This window comes from Schistocerca nitens, chromosome 2 (genome assembly GCF_023898315.1).
Source record: "Schistocerca nitens isolate TAMUIC-IGC-003100 chromosome 2, iqSchNite1.1, whole genome shotgun sequence".
Taxonomy (NCBI): domain Eukaryota; kingdom Metazoa; phylum Arthropoda; class Insecta; order Orthoptera; family Acrididae; genus Schistocerca; species Schistocerca nitens.
Genome location: NC_064615.1, coordinates 1068724501 through 1068746488, shown reverse-complemented (window position 1 = coordinate 1068746488; position 21988 = coordinate 1068724501). Strand labels below are relative to the sequence as shown.

The 21988-nt window shown below is 44.8% G+C and overlaps 2 protein-coding genes across 2 annotated transcripts in view; both read left to right on the top strand.

The window, feature by feature from the left end:
• The window catches only part of LOC126237456 (dehydrogenase/reductase SDR family member 11-like), a 262806-nt gene that overhangs the window by 174413 nt on the left and 66405 nt on the right, over nucleotides 1-21988 (top strand). The window lies entirely within an intron of this gene.
• LOC126237454 (dehydrogenase/reductase SDR family member 11-like) overlaps nucleotides 17995-21988 on the top strand; it is a 421354-nt gene continuing 417360 nt past the window's right edge. Inside the window, exon 1 of the mRNA XM_049947588.1 lies at nucleotides 17995-18176. Coding sequence (XP_049803545.1) covers nucleotides 18039-18176 — 138 coding nt within the window. The 5' untranslated portion in view covers nucleotides 17995-18038. The remainder of the gene's footprint in view (nucleotides 18177-21988) is intronic.

Here is a 21988-nt window from a genome sequence, read left to right as displayed (position 1 = left end):
ACATGGCATCCAAATGTTCAAGGCACTGTGCCGATGGTTAGACACTGGACTCGCATTCGGGAGGACGGCGGTTCAATCCCGCGTCCGGCCATCCTGATTTAGGTTTTCCGTGATTTCCCTAAATCACTCCAGGCAAATGCCGGGATGGTTCCTCTGAAAGGGCACGGCCGACTTCCTTCCCCATCCTTCCCTAATCCGATGAGACCGATGACCACGCTGTCTGGTCTCCTTCCCCAAAAAGCCAACCAACCAACCAACCACTGTGCCAAGGCCACTGCTAATTCATAGTATTTAAAGAAGATACTTTGGTTCGTTAACAGTAATATCAGGAGCAGAATCTAGTAATTTCATAACAGGATTGGGGCAAACAGTTGAAGTGTGATAGGTGGACATATCGAGTAGATGAAATGCAAACATTCGAGCGTACAACATTTGATAATCTTCGGTGCAGAGCGCAACTATCGACAATTTTAAAGAAGCCGTAGGTGTATCACGCTTATTTTACATGTCCACAGATTTTCGTGGGCGATCAAAGCAGAGCAGGTTGTAAATAGGCTGTTTATGTTTTTATGTTGCTGACGCCACGTAGCGCTCTCTATTAAAATCACTGACTGTGCTGTGTGCAGTCTGTGGATGGTTGGACTCATTGTTGGATTATTCTCTAATGTAGCGTTGGGCAGTTGGATGTGAACAGCCAGCAGTGGTGGGTGTGGGGAGAGTGATGCCAGAGAGTTTTGAGAGGTTACTATGAGCGGACGATCTGGACGTGTGTTCGTCAGAAAAAGGAAATTTGTAAGACTGGATGTCACGAACTGATATATATATATATATATATATATATATATATATATATATATATATATATATATATATATATATATATATATAATGACTTTTGAACACTATTAAGGTAAATAATTTCTTTGTTCTCTATCAAAATCTTTCATTTGCTAACCATGCCTTTCAGTAGTTAGTGGCTTCAGTAGTTAAGAGTGTTTTATTTAGCTGGCAGTATTGGCGCTCGCTGTATTGCAGTAGTTTGAGTAACGAAGATTTTTGTGAGGTAAGTGATTCATGAAAGGTATAGGTTAATGTTAGTCAGGGCCATTCTTTTGTAGGGATTATTGTAAGTCAGATCGCGTTGCGCTACAAATATTGTGTGTCAGTTTAGTGATGATCAGAATAAGTAAAGAGAGAACTGTCCGAGTACGTTCAGTTTTGCTCAGCTGTTTGAATTTCAAATAACGTACAAGTTTAGCAGTACAGTCATTCTTAATTTTTCAAAGGGGAAGTTTCAAGGTGTGTACCACGCATGGCGCCAACATCAAACTGGAATTCCTGCGCCGGCCGGAGTGGCCGAGCGGTTCGCCGGCACGGTAGCTCAGCGTGTTCGGTCAGAGGGTTTAGTTACCCTTTGTAATAAAAAAACTGAGTGAATGGATCAACGAACATCCAGAACGAGTGTCATCGGACGTCCGCCTCGAAAAAAGTCAACGAACAATATAGAACAAACTCAGATTAGAAAAAAAAGCGGTTGTAGGCGCTTCAGTCCGGAACCGCGCGACCGCTCCGGTCGCAAGTTCGAATCCTACTTCGGGCATGGATTTGTGTGATGTCCTTAGGTTGGTTGGGTTTAAGTAGTTCTAAGTGGTAGGGGACTGATGACCTCAGATGTTCTATAATTCCCATAGCCATTTGAATAGCCATTTTTGGGATTGCTGCGTGACTTTCGTATAATGTTGCTTGTTAATAATTTGCGCTAATGTTGATTGTTTCAGATTAAAAATGCTTTTTTGTTGATGACAGCAATTGTTAGTAACTGTTGCTGCTAGGAATGCAAATCGAAATACAACGAACGACGCAAAGTGACCTTTCAGAGGGCTATCTTCGCTATCATCCACGTAAGTGGCCTGTTTTCGATCAGTGCTTCCAGGCAGATAAGATTTGTGTATGACAGTCTGAGTCATTTCCTCTGAATCACACAGATCTCCAAGCGAGGTCATCGGTCCCATCAGATAAGGGTAGGATGGGGATGCAAGTCAGTCGTTCCCTTTCAATGGAACCATCCCGGCATTTGCCTGAAGCGATTTGGGGAAATCACGGACACCCTAAACCAGGATGGCCGGATGCGGGTTTCAAAAGCCGTCCTCTCGAAAAGCGAGTCCAGTGTGCTAACCACAGCGCCACCTCGTTCGGTCCCGTTACGTACTCTACTGAGTTTGTGAACAATGTATGTTAAAGACAAAAACTCCGTTTCGCATAACCAGGCATTCGATACTATTTGAAATACATTCATTACGACAAGCATGTTGTAAGTCAGATGGACACTGTGTAGTTACATTAATGTGGCCTTTTGCCAAGAACCTGAGTAACTACCTGTTGTAGCGTGGACTGCCGCGAGACGTGCAATGAGACAGTCAATGAGTTTCTGTAATGTACCAACAGGGATGTGGAGCCAGTGACGTGGCCAGTTGCTCTAGGTTTCTCGGTTGAGGATCCATGGCGCTCAGCCGAAACAAAGTGGTTCCACAGATTATCCACTGGGTTTAACCCAAGAGGTGGTGGTCAGAGGAGTACAGTAAATTCACCATGGTACTAGCAGCGCGGTGTGGCCGCGCGGGTTGAGGCGCCTAGTCACGGATTGTGCAACCCCTTCCGCCGTATGTTCAACCCCTTCCTTGGGTATGGGTTGTGTGTGTGTGTGTGTGTGTGTGTGTGTGTGTGTCTGTGTATGTGTGTGTGTTGTTCTTAGCATAACTTAGTTTAAGTAGTGTGTAAGTCTAGGGACCGATGACCTCAGCAGTTTGGTCCCTTAGGAATTCTCTCTCTCTCTCTCTCTCTCTCTCTCTCTCACACACACACACACACACACACACACACACACACACAAATCATCCTGGTGCCCTGCGAACCACGCACGTACACTGCGAGCTGTGTAAGGGGCAAAACAAACTGCATGTAGGAGTGGACAAGGTGTCCGAGTATAGATCCGCATTTGTGTTGATCCAATATGCCTTCTAGAATAACGAGATCACCCAGGAGATGCCACGAAAACATTCACCTTCTGACGATTCTTGCAGGGCGTTTGCCTTCAGACGTTTCACCCGTACACGTCAACGTTCTGTACAATGGAGCATAAAATGTGCTTCATCTGAGAAGTTCACACGCCGCCAGTCAGTGGACGTCCAGTTGGGAGACTGGCGTGCAAATTCCAATTACATTGCACACATTCATAGTTCTTCAGAGCACCCACGGCGGTTCATCTCCCACATCGGTGGTCCAGGTCAGGGCTTACGATCACAGTTCGTACCCGATCACTCCTGTGTGAACTATAGTCCTTTTCTTTACCATTTCCCCTCCGGGTCCATTCACATATACTTCCGTGGTGTATACCTAGACCTTTCGCTTGGCCCTAACGACTCAGCTACTCCCGCAGCTCACCACTCTCACTTCATCTCGATTCTTGCCATGTCCAGCCAGCCGTGGTAGCCGAGCGGTTCTAGGCGCTTGAGTCCGGAACCGCGGGACTGCTACGGTCGCAGGTTCGAATCCTGCCTCGGTCATGGATGTGTGTGATGTCCTTAGGTTAGTTAGGTTTAAGTAGTTATAAGTTCGAGGGGACTGATGACCTCAGATGTTAAGTCCCATAGTGCTCAGAGCCATTTGAACAATTTTTTTGCCATGTCCCAGGGTTCTGAAGTGATTTACACCGACGGCTCGATAGCTGATGGTCTTGTTGCCTTCGCCTATGTCGACAGAGAGCATATTCAACAGCTCTCCTTGCCAGATGGCTGCAGTGTTTTCACTGCAGAGCTGCTGGCCATGTCTCGTGCTCTTGAGCTCATCCGCTCATGCCCTGGAGAGTCGTTTCTTCTCTGTACTGACTCCTTGAGCAGCCTCCAAGCTATCGACTGTGCTACCCTTGCCATCGTTTTGTAGCGACCATCCTGGAGTCCATATATGCCCTGGAACGCTCCAGTCGTACAGCGGTGTTTGCTGGACCCCCGGACATGTCGGCATCCCAGGCAATGAACTTGTTGACAGGCTGGCCCAACAGGCGTCGCGGAAACCGCTTATGGAGATCGGCATTTCTGTAACTTACCTGGATTCCTCATTACGCCACAAGGTTTTTCGGAATTGGGAGCGAAAAATGGCATAACAGTACGGACAACAAACTGTGTGGCATTAAGGAGACTATGAGTGTGTGGAAGTCTTCCATGCGGGCCTCTCGCAGGGACTCTGTGGCTCTCCACCGCCTCCGCAATGGCCACTCTTGGGTCACCCACGGCTACCTCCTGCACCGTGAAGACCCATCTCAGTGTCGGTACGGCGGCCGGTTGACAGTGGTCCATATACTGTTAAGCTCTCCTCCTTTGGCTGCCCTTCGTCATAATCTTCGTTTACCAGACTCGCCGTTAATGTTAGCTGACGTAGCTTTACGTTTGATCAGTGAGGGAGGGTTTTATCATTTTCTCTAATATTTACCGCATGTCCTTTGTCCCTCTGTGTCCTCCACCGTAGTGCTTTTAGCCTGGAGCTTTTAACGTGTTGCGGAGGGGCTGCATTCACCTTTTTATTCCCGTGGTCAGCCAGACATAGTAATCTGGTTTCTTGTTTTAATCTCTTCTACCGGTCTCTTGCGTCTCTCTGTGGTTTTCCTGTCCTCTATTGTTCCTTGTAGTGTTTGTTGCATTTCTGTCGTTCTTGTGGTTTTTCCTTCCTTTCGGTATTGTGCTATACGTCTCGTTTGTTTTCTTCTTTTTCTTCTGGGATTGTTTCAAGAGAAAGAAGAGATCCCTTCCCCCCACCCCACCCCTTTCAAACCAATCAACCAATCTTGTTGAGGAGACACTGTTGATAGCTCCTTGGTTTACCTGGGAGATCAGATGCTCAACTGTCTATTCGCCCATACACACCTCCGCAGTGTGCCATCTACGATCCAATTGTCCTGGCACCGTTTTGTTTGGCACCAGTTTGCACGCACTGTATACTTTATACACTTTAACCGCGATGGCACGTCAACAGTTTACCGACTTAGCCGTTTCGGAAATGCTTCCGTACTTGGCCTGAAAGCCAATGATCATGCCCTTTTGGACGTCAGATGAATCACTCCGTTTTCGCATTTAACAACGACTGCACTATTTTCCGCGGCTCCCCGACACGCTTTCTATACCCTCCACTGCTAGTGCTGCCACCTGCAGTCTGTGAGCGTTGTAGCATACTGGCGTCGAACATAGGCCGTGGTAACATTAATCTGACTAGACCGTGTAATATATACATTATAAAACATTTCACAACTACTGCAGTACAGAAAGAGAAACAAGATTAAACGCAGTTTACATCCTTTCATGACTACAACAACAGAGGCAGCGTAGAGGTACTTTCAAATTATGAGCTGTAGCAGCTGTCGAATTGGTGAAAGAGTGAAAGAAGGAGAGAAAGAAACTGGTAAAAGACACTGAATAAAGACATGGGAAAAAGGAAATGAGGTGAATGAGTGAGGAATGAAATAGGAAGAAACATGAATGGAAGAAAAGAAGAACATTTGCTTTACGGTTTGACAGAATTTTGGGGGAAACGTTATGAGGAAGACTGGAATAAGCACTTTAGCTTGTTCTTAAAAGCAAGACGGCATTTAACTGTGCGCAGAGTGCTGGGTAGCCTGTTCGACACACACACAGACTTCAGCAAGAGAGAAATTTTTTCATGGTTTGCCACTGCTACGGTAATAGAATAGTGAGATCTTGTGTTCCGATTATGATGAGATGACCGGTACTTAATCCCTTGTTCGAGTTACTACCGGTGTGTGGACACTGAGGAGTCAACGAAGCAAACACAGAGTGTGGTAGTCACGTAACCTGTCTCACAGCAACCAACGAAGCTCTACATAAGAAGTACTGTTGTGGTCAAGTAGACAGACGTTGCAGGCATAACGCACACAACCACATTCATGGTTAGTTCTCTTCGGGTATTTCCATTTGAGTTCCTGAAGCTCGTAGTCTCACTGTAGCGTTCTCGCTTCATGAGCACGGCGTCCCGGTTTCAATTCCCTGACGGGTCAGGCATTTTCACCTGCTCTTAGATAATTGTTTGTCGCAGTGTCGCCTTCATCATCATCATCATTCATTCCCATTACGGTTGGAGGAAGGCAACGACAAACCACCTCCATTAGGACCTAGCCTAGTATGGCGGCGCTTGTCTCCTGCATCGTTCCCCTACGCTCTGTCAAGAAGTATGGGACTTCATTACCAAGCATCTCCGTAAAACTTACCAGTCATTCGAACCTCCTGGTAACAAATCTAACAGCCTGCGTCTGAATTGGTGTGAAGTCTTCCTTCAGTCTGACGTGGTACAAACCCCAAACACTAGCACTACTCAAGAATAGCTTGCACCTGCATCCTATGTGTGGTGTCCTTTAGAGATGAATCACTCTTTCCTTAAATTCTCCCAATAAACCGAAGTGGACCATTCTGCTTCCCTACCACTCACTGCCAAGGAGGAGGTTACCATGAGAAAAAGATTGAATAATCAACGGAGAGGATAACGTTCTACGAGTCGGGGCGTGGATTGTCAGAAACTTGAACGTGGTAGGGGAAGCTAGAAAATCTGGAAAATGAAATGCAAGCGCCTAACCTGGATATAGTAGGGGTCAGTCAAGCGAAATGGGAAGAAGACTAGGATATCTGGTCACATGCGAATAGGGTAATAATCGGACCATTAATCTTAACGCAAGACATAATACGCTTATCGCTTAAGGTTACTCTGATAATTCGCCAGTAGATAGACAGAGCTCCTGAGACAACCGGGCCCGTGGCTTTGACATATGACGCAATACCCTTATCTTTACATCGGCAGATCGCCGGTACCGGCAGGAATGTTCATAGTCTCCGTGGACTCGTCTAGCTAGTCCCACAGCCGAGCCAGTAACCCAGTTCACACAGCGATGGGCATCGAGAAATATAAGGGACGCGTCGCACTGGTTACTGGCGCCAGCGGGGGCATCGGTTCTGCCGTAGTGCAGGCGCTGCTGAAGCATGGACTCACCGTCGTGGGAATGGCCAGGAGGGTCGAAAAGATTAAGGTAAGGACTCTTCACCACTGCAGTACATTCGGGACAGCACATTTGTTATCAACGTAGCATTCAAACGCTCAAGGCATTGTACTAAGGCCACTGCTAATTCATAATATTTAGTAAGATGAAACTTTGGTTCGTTAAAAGTAATATCAGGAGCTGGATCTACAAATCTCATAACAGTATTGGGACAATCAGTACTGTGGTTTTCCGTTGAAGTGTGATAGATGCACGCAGCGACTAGATGAAATGCAAACATTCGACCGTACAATATTTGATAATGTTCGGAGCAGTGTCTAACTATCGACAATTTAAAAGAAGCCGTAGGTGCAGTACGCCTATTTTACATGTCCGCAGATTTTCGTGGGCGAGCAAAGCAGAGCAGGTGTTTACTGCGCATGTCGCCAGCATCAAACTGGGATTGCTGCGTGACTTTCGTATAATGTCGCTTGTTTGTAATTTGCGCTAATGTTGAATGTTTCAGATTACACGTATTTGCCCAGATTCAAAATGCTCTTTTTTGGTGACAGCAATTGTAAGTAACTGTTGCTGCTAGGAATGCAAATCGAAATACATCGAACGACGAAAAGTGACCTTTCAGAGGTCTATCTTCGTTATCATCCATGTAAGTGGCGTGTTTTCGAGCAGTCGTCCCACGCAGATAAGATCTGTGTATGACAGTCTGAGTCATTTCCTCTGAATCACACACATCTCCAAGCCATTATTCGTATCTTAAATCAGACGCAATAGGAAAGTGTACTATTAGGACCAATGACGTGGACAACGATGATGTGTGACTAATATTTAAGTTTCCCTATGAGCAAAAAGTGTTACGAAGATTACCCTGTAAAGTGAAAAAGGAAGGTTTTCGTTCTTAAATGTGTATGTGTGATAAATCGCGAATTTTCAGCACGCCACAGCTCCAGATCGAGCGCTGCCACTTTGACGTACTACGAAGCAGTTTCGCAACGACGCCACAGCGTAATTTATTAAAACAAAGACTCCGTAACACAATGATGTGCAATGCAACATTGAAAAATCGCTGGTATCCATGAGTGCTTGTCCAAAATCAGAACAAAAAATTACCGTTCCTTCAGCTGTAACACCAGTCATTACGAAACTAGACGCACTTGCGTTTATCTCCATAAAGCCCTAAGCCGCGTCAGTTCCAGACATCGAATACACTGTATTAAGGGGCTCCGGAACGCCCTATACTTGCAATGTTAAAATAACGCTTATAAATTACATCTTTCCTCACAAAGTATTTGAGGTAGGAAGTTGAACTTTTTACAGATTATTTATTGGAATATGGGCTACAACTTAACTGGGATTTTACAAAATTTTAGTTCAGTTATTAAAGATGATTTTTTTTCAATTGTAATGAAAATTCACAACATTTTTTTGCAATTTTTTATTTATATATTCAAAAATATACAGTTTTTTGGAAAAAGGCTGTGTTAAATTATGCAGAAGGTACTGTGTAACATTTACTGAAAGTTTGAAACAAATATGTTTGGAAGATCCTTAGAAAACATGTAATTAGTATGAGAAAATAAAAGTTTTGGGAATCGAGCGACAAAGATTGGATTAACTTTTTAGTGCATTCCAGGTCCATAGGATGGATTATCTTCATCCTCTGCCAACTCCTCCTCCAGCTTCCTCTTGTTCCTCCTCCTGTTTACTCATGCTTGTATTTCTAGACTCTTTACAGCCCTGTCTGCAGCCCGAAGGCGTTCCTTGTCTAAAGCAAGCATCGTTCGTACCATGTTGTGTTCGTAGATTTTGCTACCATTTTCTTCAGTTGCAGTTACCAAAAGGTGGTCATGTATGAACACTTATCACATTTCAGTTGTATTTCACTAGCAACTCCTACGTGCTTTATTATGGAGAGTTCCAGACCAACTTCACTACAATGAATACATCTTACACAGTTTGAAAAAATTCCTTTGAGAACCGACATATCAAATATTTCATTCACATCCGATTCGCCCATAAAACATTCATAGTTTTCACTCATTGAACCAAGCTTCTTCTGTAAAGTATTTTCTTTCCCACTTTGACTGCTATGGGCAGGTGTACTTGAGAGGTTAGGTTCACTCACTTGGTAATCGTCTTTATTGCTTACAGTAATAACACATACCTTTGGCTTTCCAACATTTCTCCTTTTCTTAAAAGCCTTCAGAGGATTTCTAATAACTTTACTTTTACTCATTATTATACTTCAACAAAACAGAGACTCAAGAAACAGAATTAATTACGAATATTTTCGAGATAACGACAGAGTAAATAAACATGAAACAATCGACAATCACACCAGCGATATATATTGAACCATCACAGGTTAGCCACAACACATACTTTATCTCAAATCACTAAAATGTACCTGATGAACACGGACGTTAATAATAACACCATTTGACAGCAGTTTAACAGCGCCACAGTGGGTCACGCCCATGTAGAACACATTTCAAAAAATTTTAAAAATAGTTGTAGTCTTCGGAATTGAATAAATTATATATCTATTAAAAGGTAATAGTCTGCAGATTCAGAAAACGCAAAAAAGTAAAAATTGAACTTTTCATGATTTTGAGCCTTTCCGGAGCCCCTTAAGATACACGTCAATTATAACTAAAAACTAAACTCCATCCAAACAGTCTGTGAAGGTCCAACGATACCGACCGGCCGCCGTGTCATCCTCAGCCCGCTGGCGTCACTGGATATGGATATGCAGAAGATGCAAGTCAATGGCATATACAAAATCCATGATACGTTTCAACGATGTCTGTCTGAATTAACTATGGAATGATATATGCAGGGCGCTTACAGCTATACCTTATGCCGTTACGTCGTTGATTGATTTAAGGGAGGGGACCAAACAGCGAGGCCATCGGTCCCGTCAGATAAGAGAAGGATGGGGATGCAAGTCAGTCGCTCCCTTTCAATGGAACCATCCCGGCATTTGCCTGAAGCGATTTGGAGAATCACAGACACCCTAAATCACGTTGGCAGGATGCGGGTTTGAAATGTCCTCCCGAAAGCGAGTCCAGTGTGCTAACTACTGCGCCACCTCGCTCGGTCCCGTTACGTACTCTACTCGAATTTGGGAACAACGTATGTTAAAGACATACCGGGGTACCGATGACCAAGCAGTTTGGTCTCCCCCCTCCCTTTTTTAAACCAACCAAACAATCTTGTTGAGGAGACACTGTTGGCAGCCCTTGGTTTTCCCGGGAGTTCAGATGTTCAACTGTCTGTTCTCCCATACACATCTCCTCAGCCTGCCAGCTACCAAGACCCAATTGCCTTGACTCCGTTTCTTATGGCATCAGTTTGCACGCACTGTATACTTTATACACTTTAACCATGACGGCACGTGAACAGTTTACAGACTTAACCGTTACGGAAATGCTTCCATACTTGGCCTGAAAACCAATGATCATGCCCTTTTGTACGTCAGATACCAACTGCACTATTTTCCTCGTCTCCCCGACACGCTTTCTATACCCTCCACTGCTAGTGCTGCCAACTCCCGTCTCTGAGCGGTTGTTGCACACTGGCGGCGAACAAAAGCGGCGTCACACTCATCCGACTAGACTGTGTCGTACACAGGGTGTTACAAAAAGGTACGGCCAAACTTTCATGAAACATTCCTCACACACAAATAAAAAAAAGAGATGTTACGTGTCCGGAAACGCTCAATTTCCATGTTAGAGATCATTTTAGTTTTGTCAATATGTTCTGTACTTCCTCGATTCACCGCCAGTTGCCCCAACTGCAGGAAGGTAATGTTGACTTCGGTGCTTGTGTTGACATGCGACTCATTGCTCTACAGTACTAGCATCAAGCACATCAGTTCGTAGCATCATCACTACGTGGTTTTGCAGTCAGTGCAATGTTTACAAATGCGGAGTTGGCAGATGCCCATTTGATGTATGGATTAGCACGGGGCAATAGCCGTGGCGCGGTACGTTTGTATCTAGACAGATTTCCAGAACGAAGGTGTCCCGACAGGAAGACGTTCGAAGCAATTGATCGGCGTCTTAGGGAGCACGGAACATTCCAGGCTATGACTCGCGACTGGGGAAGACCTAGAACGACGAGGACACCTGCAATGGACGAGGCAATTCTTTGAGCAGTTGACGATAACCCTAATGTCAGCGTCAGAGAAGTTGCTGCTGTACAAGGTAACTTTGACCACGTCACTGTATGGAGAGTGTATGGGAGAACCATTTGTTTCCGTACCATGTACAGCGTGTGCAGGCACTATCAACAGCTGATTGGCCTCCACGGGTACACTTCTGCAAATGGTTCATTCAACAATGTGTCAATCCTCATTTCAGTGCAAATGTTCTCTTTACGGATGAGGCTTCATTCCAACGTGATCAAATTGTAAATTTTCACAATCAACATGTGTAGACTGACGAGAATCCTCACGCAATTGTGCAATCACGTCATCAACACAGATTTTCTGTGAACGTTTGGGCAGGCATTGTTGGTGATGTCTTGATTGGGCCCCATGTTCTTCCACCTACGCTCAATGAAGCACTTCATCACGATTTCGTACGGGATACTCTACCTGTGCTGCTAGAACATGTGCCTTTACAAGTACGACACAACATGTGGTTCATGCACTATGGAGCTCCTGGACATTTCAGTCGAAGTGTTCGTACGCTTCTCAACAACAGATTCGGTGACCGATGGATTGGTAGAGGCGGACCAATTCCATGGCCTCCACGCTCTCCTGACCTCAACCCTCTTGACTTTCATTTATTGGGGCATTTGAAAGCTCTTGTCTACGCAACCCCGGTACCAAATGTAGAGACTCTTCGTGCTCGTATTGTGGACGGCTGTGATACAATACGCCATTCTCCAGGGCTGCATCAGCGCATCTGGGATTCCATGCGACGGAGGGTGGATGCATGTATCCTCCCTAACGGAGGACATTTCCTGTAACAAAGTGTTTGAAGTCAAGCTGGTACGTTCTGTTGCTGTGTGTTTCCATTCCACGATTAATGTGATTTCAAGAGAAGTAATAAAATGAGCTCTAACATAGAAAGTAAGCGTTTTCGGACACATGTCCACATAACATATTTTCTTTCTTTGTGTGTGAGGAATGTTTCCTGAAAGTTTGGCCGTACCTTTTTGTAACACCCCGTATACATTATAAAACGTTTCACAACTACTGTAGTACAGAAACAGAAATAAGAATAAACGCAGTTAACATTCTTTCATGCCTACAAAATCAGAGGCAGCGTAGAGGTACTATCAAATTATGAGCTGTAGCAGCTGTGGAAATTGGTGAAATGTGAAATAAGCAGAGAAGGGGACTGATAAAAGACACTGAATGAAGACAGGGGGAAAGAAAGTGATGTGGATGAGTCAGGAATGAAAATAAATAGAAGAAAATGAGAACAGTGGTTTTACTGTTGGACAGAAGAAAAACCGGCGATATGCATGAATTTTGGGGGAAACGTTATGAGGGTCACTGGAAGAGGTGCTTCAGGTTGTTCTTAAAAGCAAGACGGCATTTAACTGTGCGCTGAGTACAGTTTCGCTTGTTCCACACACACAGACTTCAGCAACAGAGAAAGCGTTTGCGAATTTTTTTTCATGGTTTGCCACTGCTACGGTAATAGAATAGTGAGATCTTGTGTTCCGATTCTGATGAGATGGCCGGTACTTAATCCCTTGTTCGAGCTACTACCGGTGCGTGGGCACTGAGGAGTCAACGAAGCAGACAACATACAGTGTGGTAGTCACGTAATCTGTCTCACAGCATCCAGCGAAGCTCTGCATAAGAAGTGTTGTTGTGGTCAAGTAGACAGACGTTGCAGGCATAACGCACACAACCACATTCGTGGTTAGTTCTCTTCAGGTATTTCCATTTGAGTTCCTGAAGCTCGTAGTCTCGCTGTAGTGTTCTCGCTTCCCGAACACGGCGTCCGGTTTCGATTCCCTGAGGGGTCAGGCATTTTCACCTGCTCTTGGATAATTGTTTGTTGCAGTGTCGCCTTCATCATCACCATTCATTCCCATTACTGTTGGAGGAAGGCAACGACAAACCACCTCCATTAGGACCTAGCCTAGTATGGCGGCGCTTGTCTCCTGCATCGTTCCCCTACGCTCTGTCAAGAAGCATGGGACTTCATTACAAAGCATCTCCGTAACACTTACCAGTCATTCGAACCTACTGGTAATAAATCTAGCAGCCCGCATCTGAATTGCTGTGAAGTCTTCCTTCAGTCTGCCGTGGTACAAACCCCAAACACTAGCAGTACTCAAGAATAGCTAGCACCTGCATCCTATATGTGGTGTCCTTTAGAGGTGAATCACTCTTTCCTTAAATTCTCCAAATAAACCGAAGTGGACCATTCGGCTTCCATACCACTCACTGCCAAGGGGGAGGTTACCATGAGAAAAAGATTGAATAATCAACGGAGAGGCTAACGTTCTACGAGTCGGGGCGTGGATTGTCAGAAGCTTGAACGTGGTGTGGGAAACTAGAAAATCTGGAAAGGGAAATGCAAACGCTCAACCTAGATATAGCAGGGGTCAGTGAAGTGAAGTGAAAAGAAGACAGGGATTTCTGGTCACATGCGTATAGGGTAATAATCGGACCCTTGATCTAGACGCAAGACGTAACACGCTTATCGCTTATGGCTACTCTGATAAATCGCCGGTATCTAGACAGAGCTTCTGCGACTTCCGGGCCCGTGGCTTTGACAAATGACGCAATACCCTTATCGTTACATCGGCAGATCGCCGGTACCGGCAGGAATGTTCACAGTCTCCGTGGACTCGTCTAGCTAGTCCCACAGCCGAGCCAGTAAGCCAGTTCAAACAGCGATGTGCATCGAGAAATACAGGGGACGCGTCGCACTGGTTACTGGCGCCAACGGGGGCATCAGTTCTGCCATACTGCAGGCGCATGGACTCACCGTTGTGGGAATGGCCAGGAGGGTCGAAAAGATTAAGCTAAGGACTCTTCACTACTGCAGTACATTCGGGACAACACATTTGTTATCAACTTAGCATCCAAATGTTCAAGGCACTGTGCCGATGGTTAGACACTGGACTCGCGTCCGCCCATCCTGATTTATTTAGGTTTTCCGTGATTTCCCTAAATCACTCCAGGCAAATGTCGGGATGGTTCCTCTGAAAGGGCACGGCCGACTTCCTTCCCCATCCTTCCCTAATCCGATGAGACCGATGACCACGCTGTCTGGTCTCCGCCCGCATCTCGTGGTCGTGCGGTAGCGTTCTCGCTTCCCACGCCCGGGTTCCCGGGTTCGATTCCCGGCGGGGTCAGGGATTTTCTCTGCCTCGTGATGGCTGGGTGTTGTGTGCTGTCCTTAGGTTAGTTAGGTTTAAGTAGTTCTAAGTCCTAGGGGACTGATGACCTCAGATGTTCTATAATTCCCATAGCCATTTGAATAGCCATTTTTGGGATTGCTGCGTGACTTTCGTATACTGTTGCTTGTTAATAATTTGCGCTAATGTTGACTGTTTCAGATTGTTTCAGATTAAAAATGCTTTTTTGTTGATGACAGCAATTTTTAGTAACTGTTGCTGCTAGGAATGCAAATCGAAACACAACGAACGACGAAAAGTGACCTTTCAGAGGGCTATCTTCGCTATCGTCCATGTAAGTGGCCTGTTTTCGATCAGTGCTTCCAGGCAGATAAGATTTGTGTATGACAGTCTGAGTCATTTCCTCTGAATCACACAGATCTCCAAGCGAGGTCATCCGTCCCATCAGATAAGTGAAGGATGGGGATGCAAGTCAGTGGTTCCATTTCACAGGAACCATCCCAGCATTTGTCTGAAGCGTTCTGGGGAAATCATGGACACCCTAAAGCAGGATGGCCGGATGCGGGTTTCAAAAGCCGTCCTCTCGAAAAGCGAGTCCAGTGTGGTAAAAACAGCGCCACCTCGTTCGGTCCCGTTACGTACTCTACTGAGTTTGGGAACAATGTATGTTAAAGACAAAAACCCCGTTTCGCATAACCAGGCATTCGATACTTTTTGAAATACATTCATTACGACAAGCATGTTGAAAGTCAGATGTACACTGTCTAGTCGCATTAATGTGGCCTTTTGCCAAGAACCTGAGTAACCACCTAAGACGGAATGGCGTAGTCTCAGTAAGCACAACAAACTGCGTGCCATTAAGGAGACTATGAATGTATGTAAGTCTTCCATGTGGGCCTCTCTCAGGGACTCTGTGGTTGTCTGCCGGCTACGCATTGGCCGCGCTTGGGTCTCCCACGGCTACCTCCTGAGCCGTGAAGACCCACCTCAGTGTCGGTGTGGCGCCAGGTTGACGGTGGCCCATATACTGTTAAGGTGTCCTCCTTTGGCTGCCCTTCGTCATAATCTTCGTTTACCACACTCGCCGTTAATTTTAGCGACATAGCTTTACGTTTGATCTGTGAGGAAGGGTTTTGTCATTCTCTCTAAGTTTTACCTCATGCCCTTTGTCCCTCTGTGTCCTCCACCGTAGTGATTTTAAGCCTGGAGCTTTTAACGTGTTGCGGAGGGGCTGGATTCACCTTTTTATTCCCATGGTCAGCCAGACATAGTAATCTGATTTCTTGTTTTAATCTCTTCTACCGGTCTCTTGCGTCTCTCTGTGGTTTTCCTGTCCTCTATTGTTCCTTGTAGTGTTTGTTGCCCTTCTGTCTTTCTTGTGGTTTTTCCTTCCTTTCGGTATTGTGCTATACGTTTCGCTTGTTTTCTTCTTTTTCTTCTGGGATTGTTTCAAGAGAAACAAGAGATCGATGACCAAGCAGTTCGGTCCCTTACCCCCACCCCCACGCCTTTCAAACCAATCAACCAATCTTGTTGAGGAGACACTGTTGATAGCTCCTTGGTTTACCTGGGAGATCAGATGCTCAACTGTCTATTCGCCCATACACACCTCCGCAGTGTGCCATCTACGATCCAATTGTCCTGGCACCATTTCTATGGCACCAGTTTGTATGCACTGTATACGTTATACACTTCAACCGCGATGGCATGTGAACAGTTTACAGACTTAGCCGTTTCGGAAATTCTTCCATACTTGGCCTGAAAGCCAATGATCATGCCCTTTTGGACGTCAGATGAATCACTCCGTTTTCACATTTAACAACGACTGCACTATTTTCCGCGGCTCCCCGACACGCTTTCTATACCCTCCACTGCTAGTGCTGCCACCTGCAGTCTGTGAGCGTTGTAGCACTCTGGCGTCGAACATAGGCCGTGGTCACATTAATCTGACTAGACCGTGTAATATATACATTATAAAACATTTCACAACTACTGCAGTACAGAAAGAGAAACAAGATTAAACGCAGTTTACATCCTTTCATGACTACAACAACAGAGGCAGCGTAGAGGTACTTTCAAATTATGAGCTGTAGCAGCTGTCGAATTGGTGAAAGAGTGAAAGAAGGAGAGAAAGAAACTGGTAAAAGACACTGAATAAAGACATGGGAAAAAGGAAGTGAGGTGAATGAGTGAGGAATGAAATAGGAAGAAACATGAATCGAAGAAAAGAAGAACATTTTCTTTACGGTTTGACGGAAGTAAAAACCGGCGATATGCATGAATTTTGGAGGAAACGTTATGAGGAAGACTGGAATAAGCACTTTAGCTTGTTCTTAAAAGCAAGACGGCATTTAACTGTGCGCAGAGTGCTGGGTAGCTTGTTCGACACACACACAGACTTCAGCAAGAGAGAAATTTTTTCATGGTTTGCCACTGCTACGGTAATAGAATAGTGAGATCTTGTGTTCCGATTATGATGAGAAGACCGGTACTTAATCCCTTGTTCGAGTCGCTAGTGGTGCGTGGGCACTGAGGAGTCAGCGAAGCAGACATACAGTGTGGTAGTCACGTAACCTGTCTCACAGCAACCAACGAAGCTCTGCATAAGAAGTACTGTTGTGGTCAAGTAGACAGACGTTGCAGACCTAACGCACACAACCACATTCGTGGTTAGTTCTCTTCAGGTATTCCCATTTGAATTCCTGAAGCTCGTAGTCTCACTGTAGCGTTCTCGCTTCATGAGCACGGCGTCCCGGTTTCAATTCCCTGTGGTGTCAGGCATTTTCACCTGCTCTTAGATAATTGTTTGTTGCAGTGTCGCCTTCATCTTCATCATCATTCATTCCCATTACGGTTGGAGGAAGGCAACGACAAACCGTCTCCATTAGGACCTAGCCTAGTATGGCGGCGCTTGTCTCCTGCATCGTTCCCCTACGCTCTGTCAAGAAGTATGGGACTTCATTACAAAGCATCTCCGTAACACTTACGAGTCATTCGGACCTACCGGTAACAAATCTAACAGCCCGCGTCTGAATTGGTGTGAAGTCTTCAGTCTGACGTGGTACAAACCCCAAACACTAGCAGTACTCAAGAATAGCTTGCACCTGCATCCTATGTGTGGTGTCCTTTAGAGATGAATCACTCTTTCGTTAAATTCTCGCAATAAACCGAAGTGGACCATTCTGCTTCCCTACCACTCACTGCCAAGGAGGAGGTTACCATGAGAAAAAGATTGAATAATCAACGGAGAGGATAACGTTCTACGAATCGGGGCGTGGATTGTCAGAAACCTGAACGTGGTAGGGGAAGCTAGAAAATCTGGAAAATGAAATGCAAGCGCCTAACCTGGATATAGTAGGGGTCAGTCAAGCGAAATGGGAAGAAGACTAGGATATCTGGTCACATGCGAATAGGGTAATAATCGGACCATTAATCTTAACGCAAGACATAGTACGCTTATCGCTTAAGGTTACTCTGATAATTCGCCAGTAGATAGACAGAGCTCCTGAGACAACCGGGCCCGTGGCTTTGACATATGACGCAATACCCTTATCGTTACATCGGCAGATCGCCGGTACCGGCAGGAATGTTCATAGTCTCCGTGGACTCGTCTAGCTAGTCCCACAGCCGAGCCAGTAACCCAGTTCACACAGCGATGGGCATCGAGAAATATAAGGGACGCGTCGCACTGGTTACTGGCGCCAGCGGGGGCATCGGTTCTGCCGTAGTGCAGGCGCTGCTCAAGCATGGACTCACCGTCGTGGGAATGGCCAGGAGGGTCGAAAAGATTAAGGTAAGGACTCTTCACCACTGCAGTACATTCGGGACAGCACATTTGTTATCAACGTAGCATTCAAGCCCTCAAGGCATTGTACTAAGGACACTGCTAATTCATAATATTTAGTAAGATGAAACTTTGGTTCGTTAACAGTAATATCAGGAGCAGGATCTACAAATCTCATAACAGTATTGGGACAATCAGTACTGTGGTTTTCCGTTGAAGTGTGATAGATGCACCCAGCGACTAGATGAAATGCAAACATTCGACCGTACAATATTTGATAATGTTCGGTGCAGAGTGTAACTATCGACAATTTAAAAGAAGCCGTAGGTGCAGTACGCCTATTTTACATGTCCACAGATTTTCGTGGGCGAGCAAAGCAGAGCAGGTGTTTACCGCGCATGTCGCCAGCATCAAACTGGGATTGCTGCGTGACTTTCGTATAATGTTGCTTGTTTGTAATTTGCGCTAATGTTGAATGTTTCAGATTACACGTATTTGCCCAGATTCAAAATGCTCTTTTTTGGTGACAGCAATTGTAAGTAACTGTTGCTGCTAGGAATGCAAATCGAAATACATCGAACGACGAAAAGTGACCTTTCAGAGGTCTATCTTCGTTATCATCCATGTAAGTGGCATGTTTTCGAGCTGTCGTCCCACGCAGATAAGATCTGTGTATGACAGTCTGAGTCATTTCCTCTGAATCACACAGATCTCCAAGCCATTATTCGTATCTTAAATCAGACGCAATAGGAAAGTGTACTATTAGGACCTATGACGTGGAGAGCGATGATGTGTGACTAATATGTAAGTTTCCCTATGAGCAAAAAAGTGTTACGAAGATTACCCTGTAAAGTGAAAAAGGAATTTCGTTCTTAAGTGTGTATGTGAGATAAATCGCGAATTTTCCGCACGCCACAGCTCCAAATCGAGCGCTGCCACTTTGACGTACTACGAAGCAGTTTCGCAACGACGCCACAGCGTAATTTATTAAAACAAAGACTCCGTAACACAATGATGTGCAATGCAACATTGAAAAATCACTGGTATCCATGAGTGCTTGTCCAAAATCAAACCAAAAAATTACAGTTCCTTCAGCTGTAACACCAGTCATTACGAAACTAGACGCACTTGCGTTTATCTCCATAAAGCCCTTAGCCGCGTCAGTTCCAGACATCGAATACACTGTATTAAGATACACGTCAATTATAACTAAAAACTAAACTCCATCCAAACAGGCTGTGAAGGTCCAACGGTACCGACCGGCCGCCGTGTCATCCTCAGCCCGCAGGCGTCACTGGATATGGATATGCAGAAGATGCAAGTCAATGGCATATAGAAAATCCATGATACGTTTCAACGATGTCTGTCTGAATTAACTATGGAATGATATATGCAGGGCGCTTACAGCTATACCTTATGCCGTTACGTCGTTGATTGATTTAAGGGAGGGGACCAAACAGCGAGGCCATCGGTCCCATCAAATAAGAGAAGGATGGGGATGCAAGTCAGTCGCTCCCTTTCAATGGAACCATCCCGGCATTTGCCTGAAGCGATTTGGAGAATCACAGACACCCTAAATCACGTTGGCAGGATGCGGGTTTGAAATGTCCTCCCGAAAGCGAGTCCAGTGTGCTAACTACTGCGCCACCTCGCTCGGTCCCGTTACGTTCTCTACTCGAATTTGGGAACAACGTATGTTAAAGACATACCGGGGTACCGATGACCAAGCAGTTTGGCCTCCCCCCTCCCTTTTTTAAACCAACCAAACAATCTTGTTGAGGAGACACTGTTCGCAGCCCTTGGTTTTCCCGGGAGTTCAGATGTTCAACTGTCTGTTCTCCCATACACATTGTAAGTAGGCTGTTTAGGTTTTTTTATTGGTAACGCCACCTCTGTATGAAAATCACTGGCTGTGCTGTGTGCAGTCTGTGGCTGCTTTGCATTGTTGTAATACTCGCCATTGTAGTGTTAGGCAGCTGGCTGTGAACAGCGTAGCGTTGCGCAGTTGGAGGTGAGCCGCCAGCAGTGGTGGATGTGGGGAGAGAGATGGCGGAGTTTTGAAATTTGTCATGAACTGCTCTATATATATATATATATATATATATATATGTGTGTGTGTGTGTGTGTGTGTGTGATGATATCAAGGTAAATACATTGTTTGTTCTCTATTAATATCTTTCATTTGCTAACTATCCCTATCAGTAGTTAGTGCCTTCCACAGTTTTAATCTTTTATTTAGCTGGCAGTAGTGGCGTTCGCTGTATTGCAGTAGCTTGAGTAGCGAAGATTTTTGTGAGGTAAGTCATTTGTGAAAGGTATAGTTTAATGTTAGTCAGGGCCATTCTTTTGTAGGGAATTTTGAAAGTCAGATTGCGTTGCGCTAAAAAATATTGTGTATCAGGTTAAGCACAGTCCTGTAAATTTGTTAAAAGGGGACGTTTCATATGTCGACCCTTAGCCGAGGATACCTCACTGGAATCTTCTGATTTTTTTTTTTTGTAGTTTGTGTAATTAGTGTAGATTTTGTTTATTGCTAGCGCGTAATTGTAGAGAGAATCTCCTTTGTAGTTGTAGTTTTTCATTGTTGTACAGTAAAACAGTTGTGGCATGCATGTAGATTTGCACCAAGTATTTCGCAGCTGCAATTAACTAGATATTATTTTCAGTGTTATGTTAATGTGTTCTCTTATTTTTGCTCTTCAAATTGTGTTTTTCTGTGTTGTCATGTGAAATACTGTGACAATAATGGCGTGTGAAAAACGTAACACTAGGCTCCAAAGTAAATTGAGAAATGACAGCGAAGACGAAAGCAGTGTGTTAGCGCCACCGTGTAATGAATTAACTAATATTCAAAGTAGTAATTTGGTAACTGTGCATAGGGAAATGGAGCGGGCGGTAAACAATGGCGTAGACAGTGAAACAAATAGTGAGCAGTGGAGCATTATCGATCGATCGGTCGGCGACAGCTCGCCTCAGGAATCCGAAATGACAGGAAACAATCTCGGAAATGCTGTGGATTCAGGATTTGGGTCCTCACCGTTTTCTCAAATAAGTCAAGACACATTTTCTGCTTGTCAAAATGTGAATGTTGCCGGTGTAACTTCACTGCCGAAAAGCACTGAGGAACGTGTTTCAGACACCAGTGCATTGTTATTACAATTAATGCAACAAATGGGACAAAAGCTTGAAAAATTAGACACAGTGGAACAAAATCTTCAAAAGTTAGTCACAACGCTCGAACAAAATCAGAAACAAATGGGACAAAATCTTCAAAAGTTAGACACAATGGAACAACACCAGAGACAAACACAGCAACAGTTAGACGCAATGGAACAAAATCTTCAAAAGTTAGACTCATTGGAGCAAACTCTTGAACAAACACGTGAGGATTTAACTAATGAGTCACATCACATTGAATCGAAATGTCAAAAAGTCTGTAACGACGTAAAAACACAAATTTGTGAGCATTTTCAACCTATTTTTTCGCGGCATGAAAATGCATTACAGAATCACGAAGCAGCCATAAAAGAACTGCAAACCATTGTTGATGAAAATCATGAGACCTTGTCGGCTAAAATTGACTCAGTTGCATCTACCGATTCGGTTACGCAACTTGCAAAAACTCAAGAAAACTTAAAGGACACAGTAGATACTCTGAAACTTGGTTCAGAAAAATACACTGAGGAAATAAGTACACTATCGGAGAAAGTAGCCGAACTTTCGGATCAGTTCACTAATTTATCTACGAAGGTAGATGATAATCTGAATGACACAAAAGCGGTAGTCTTTAATGACACAGAAGAGTGCGAACATATTAGGAA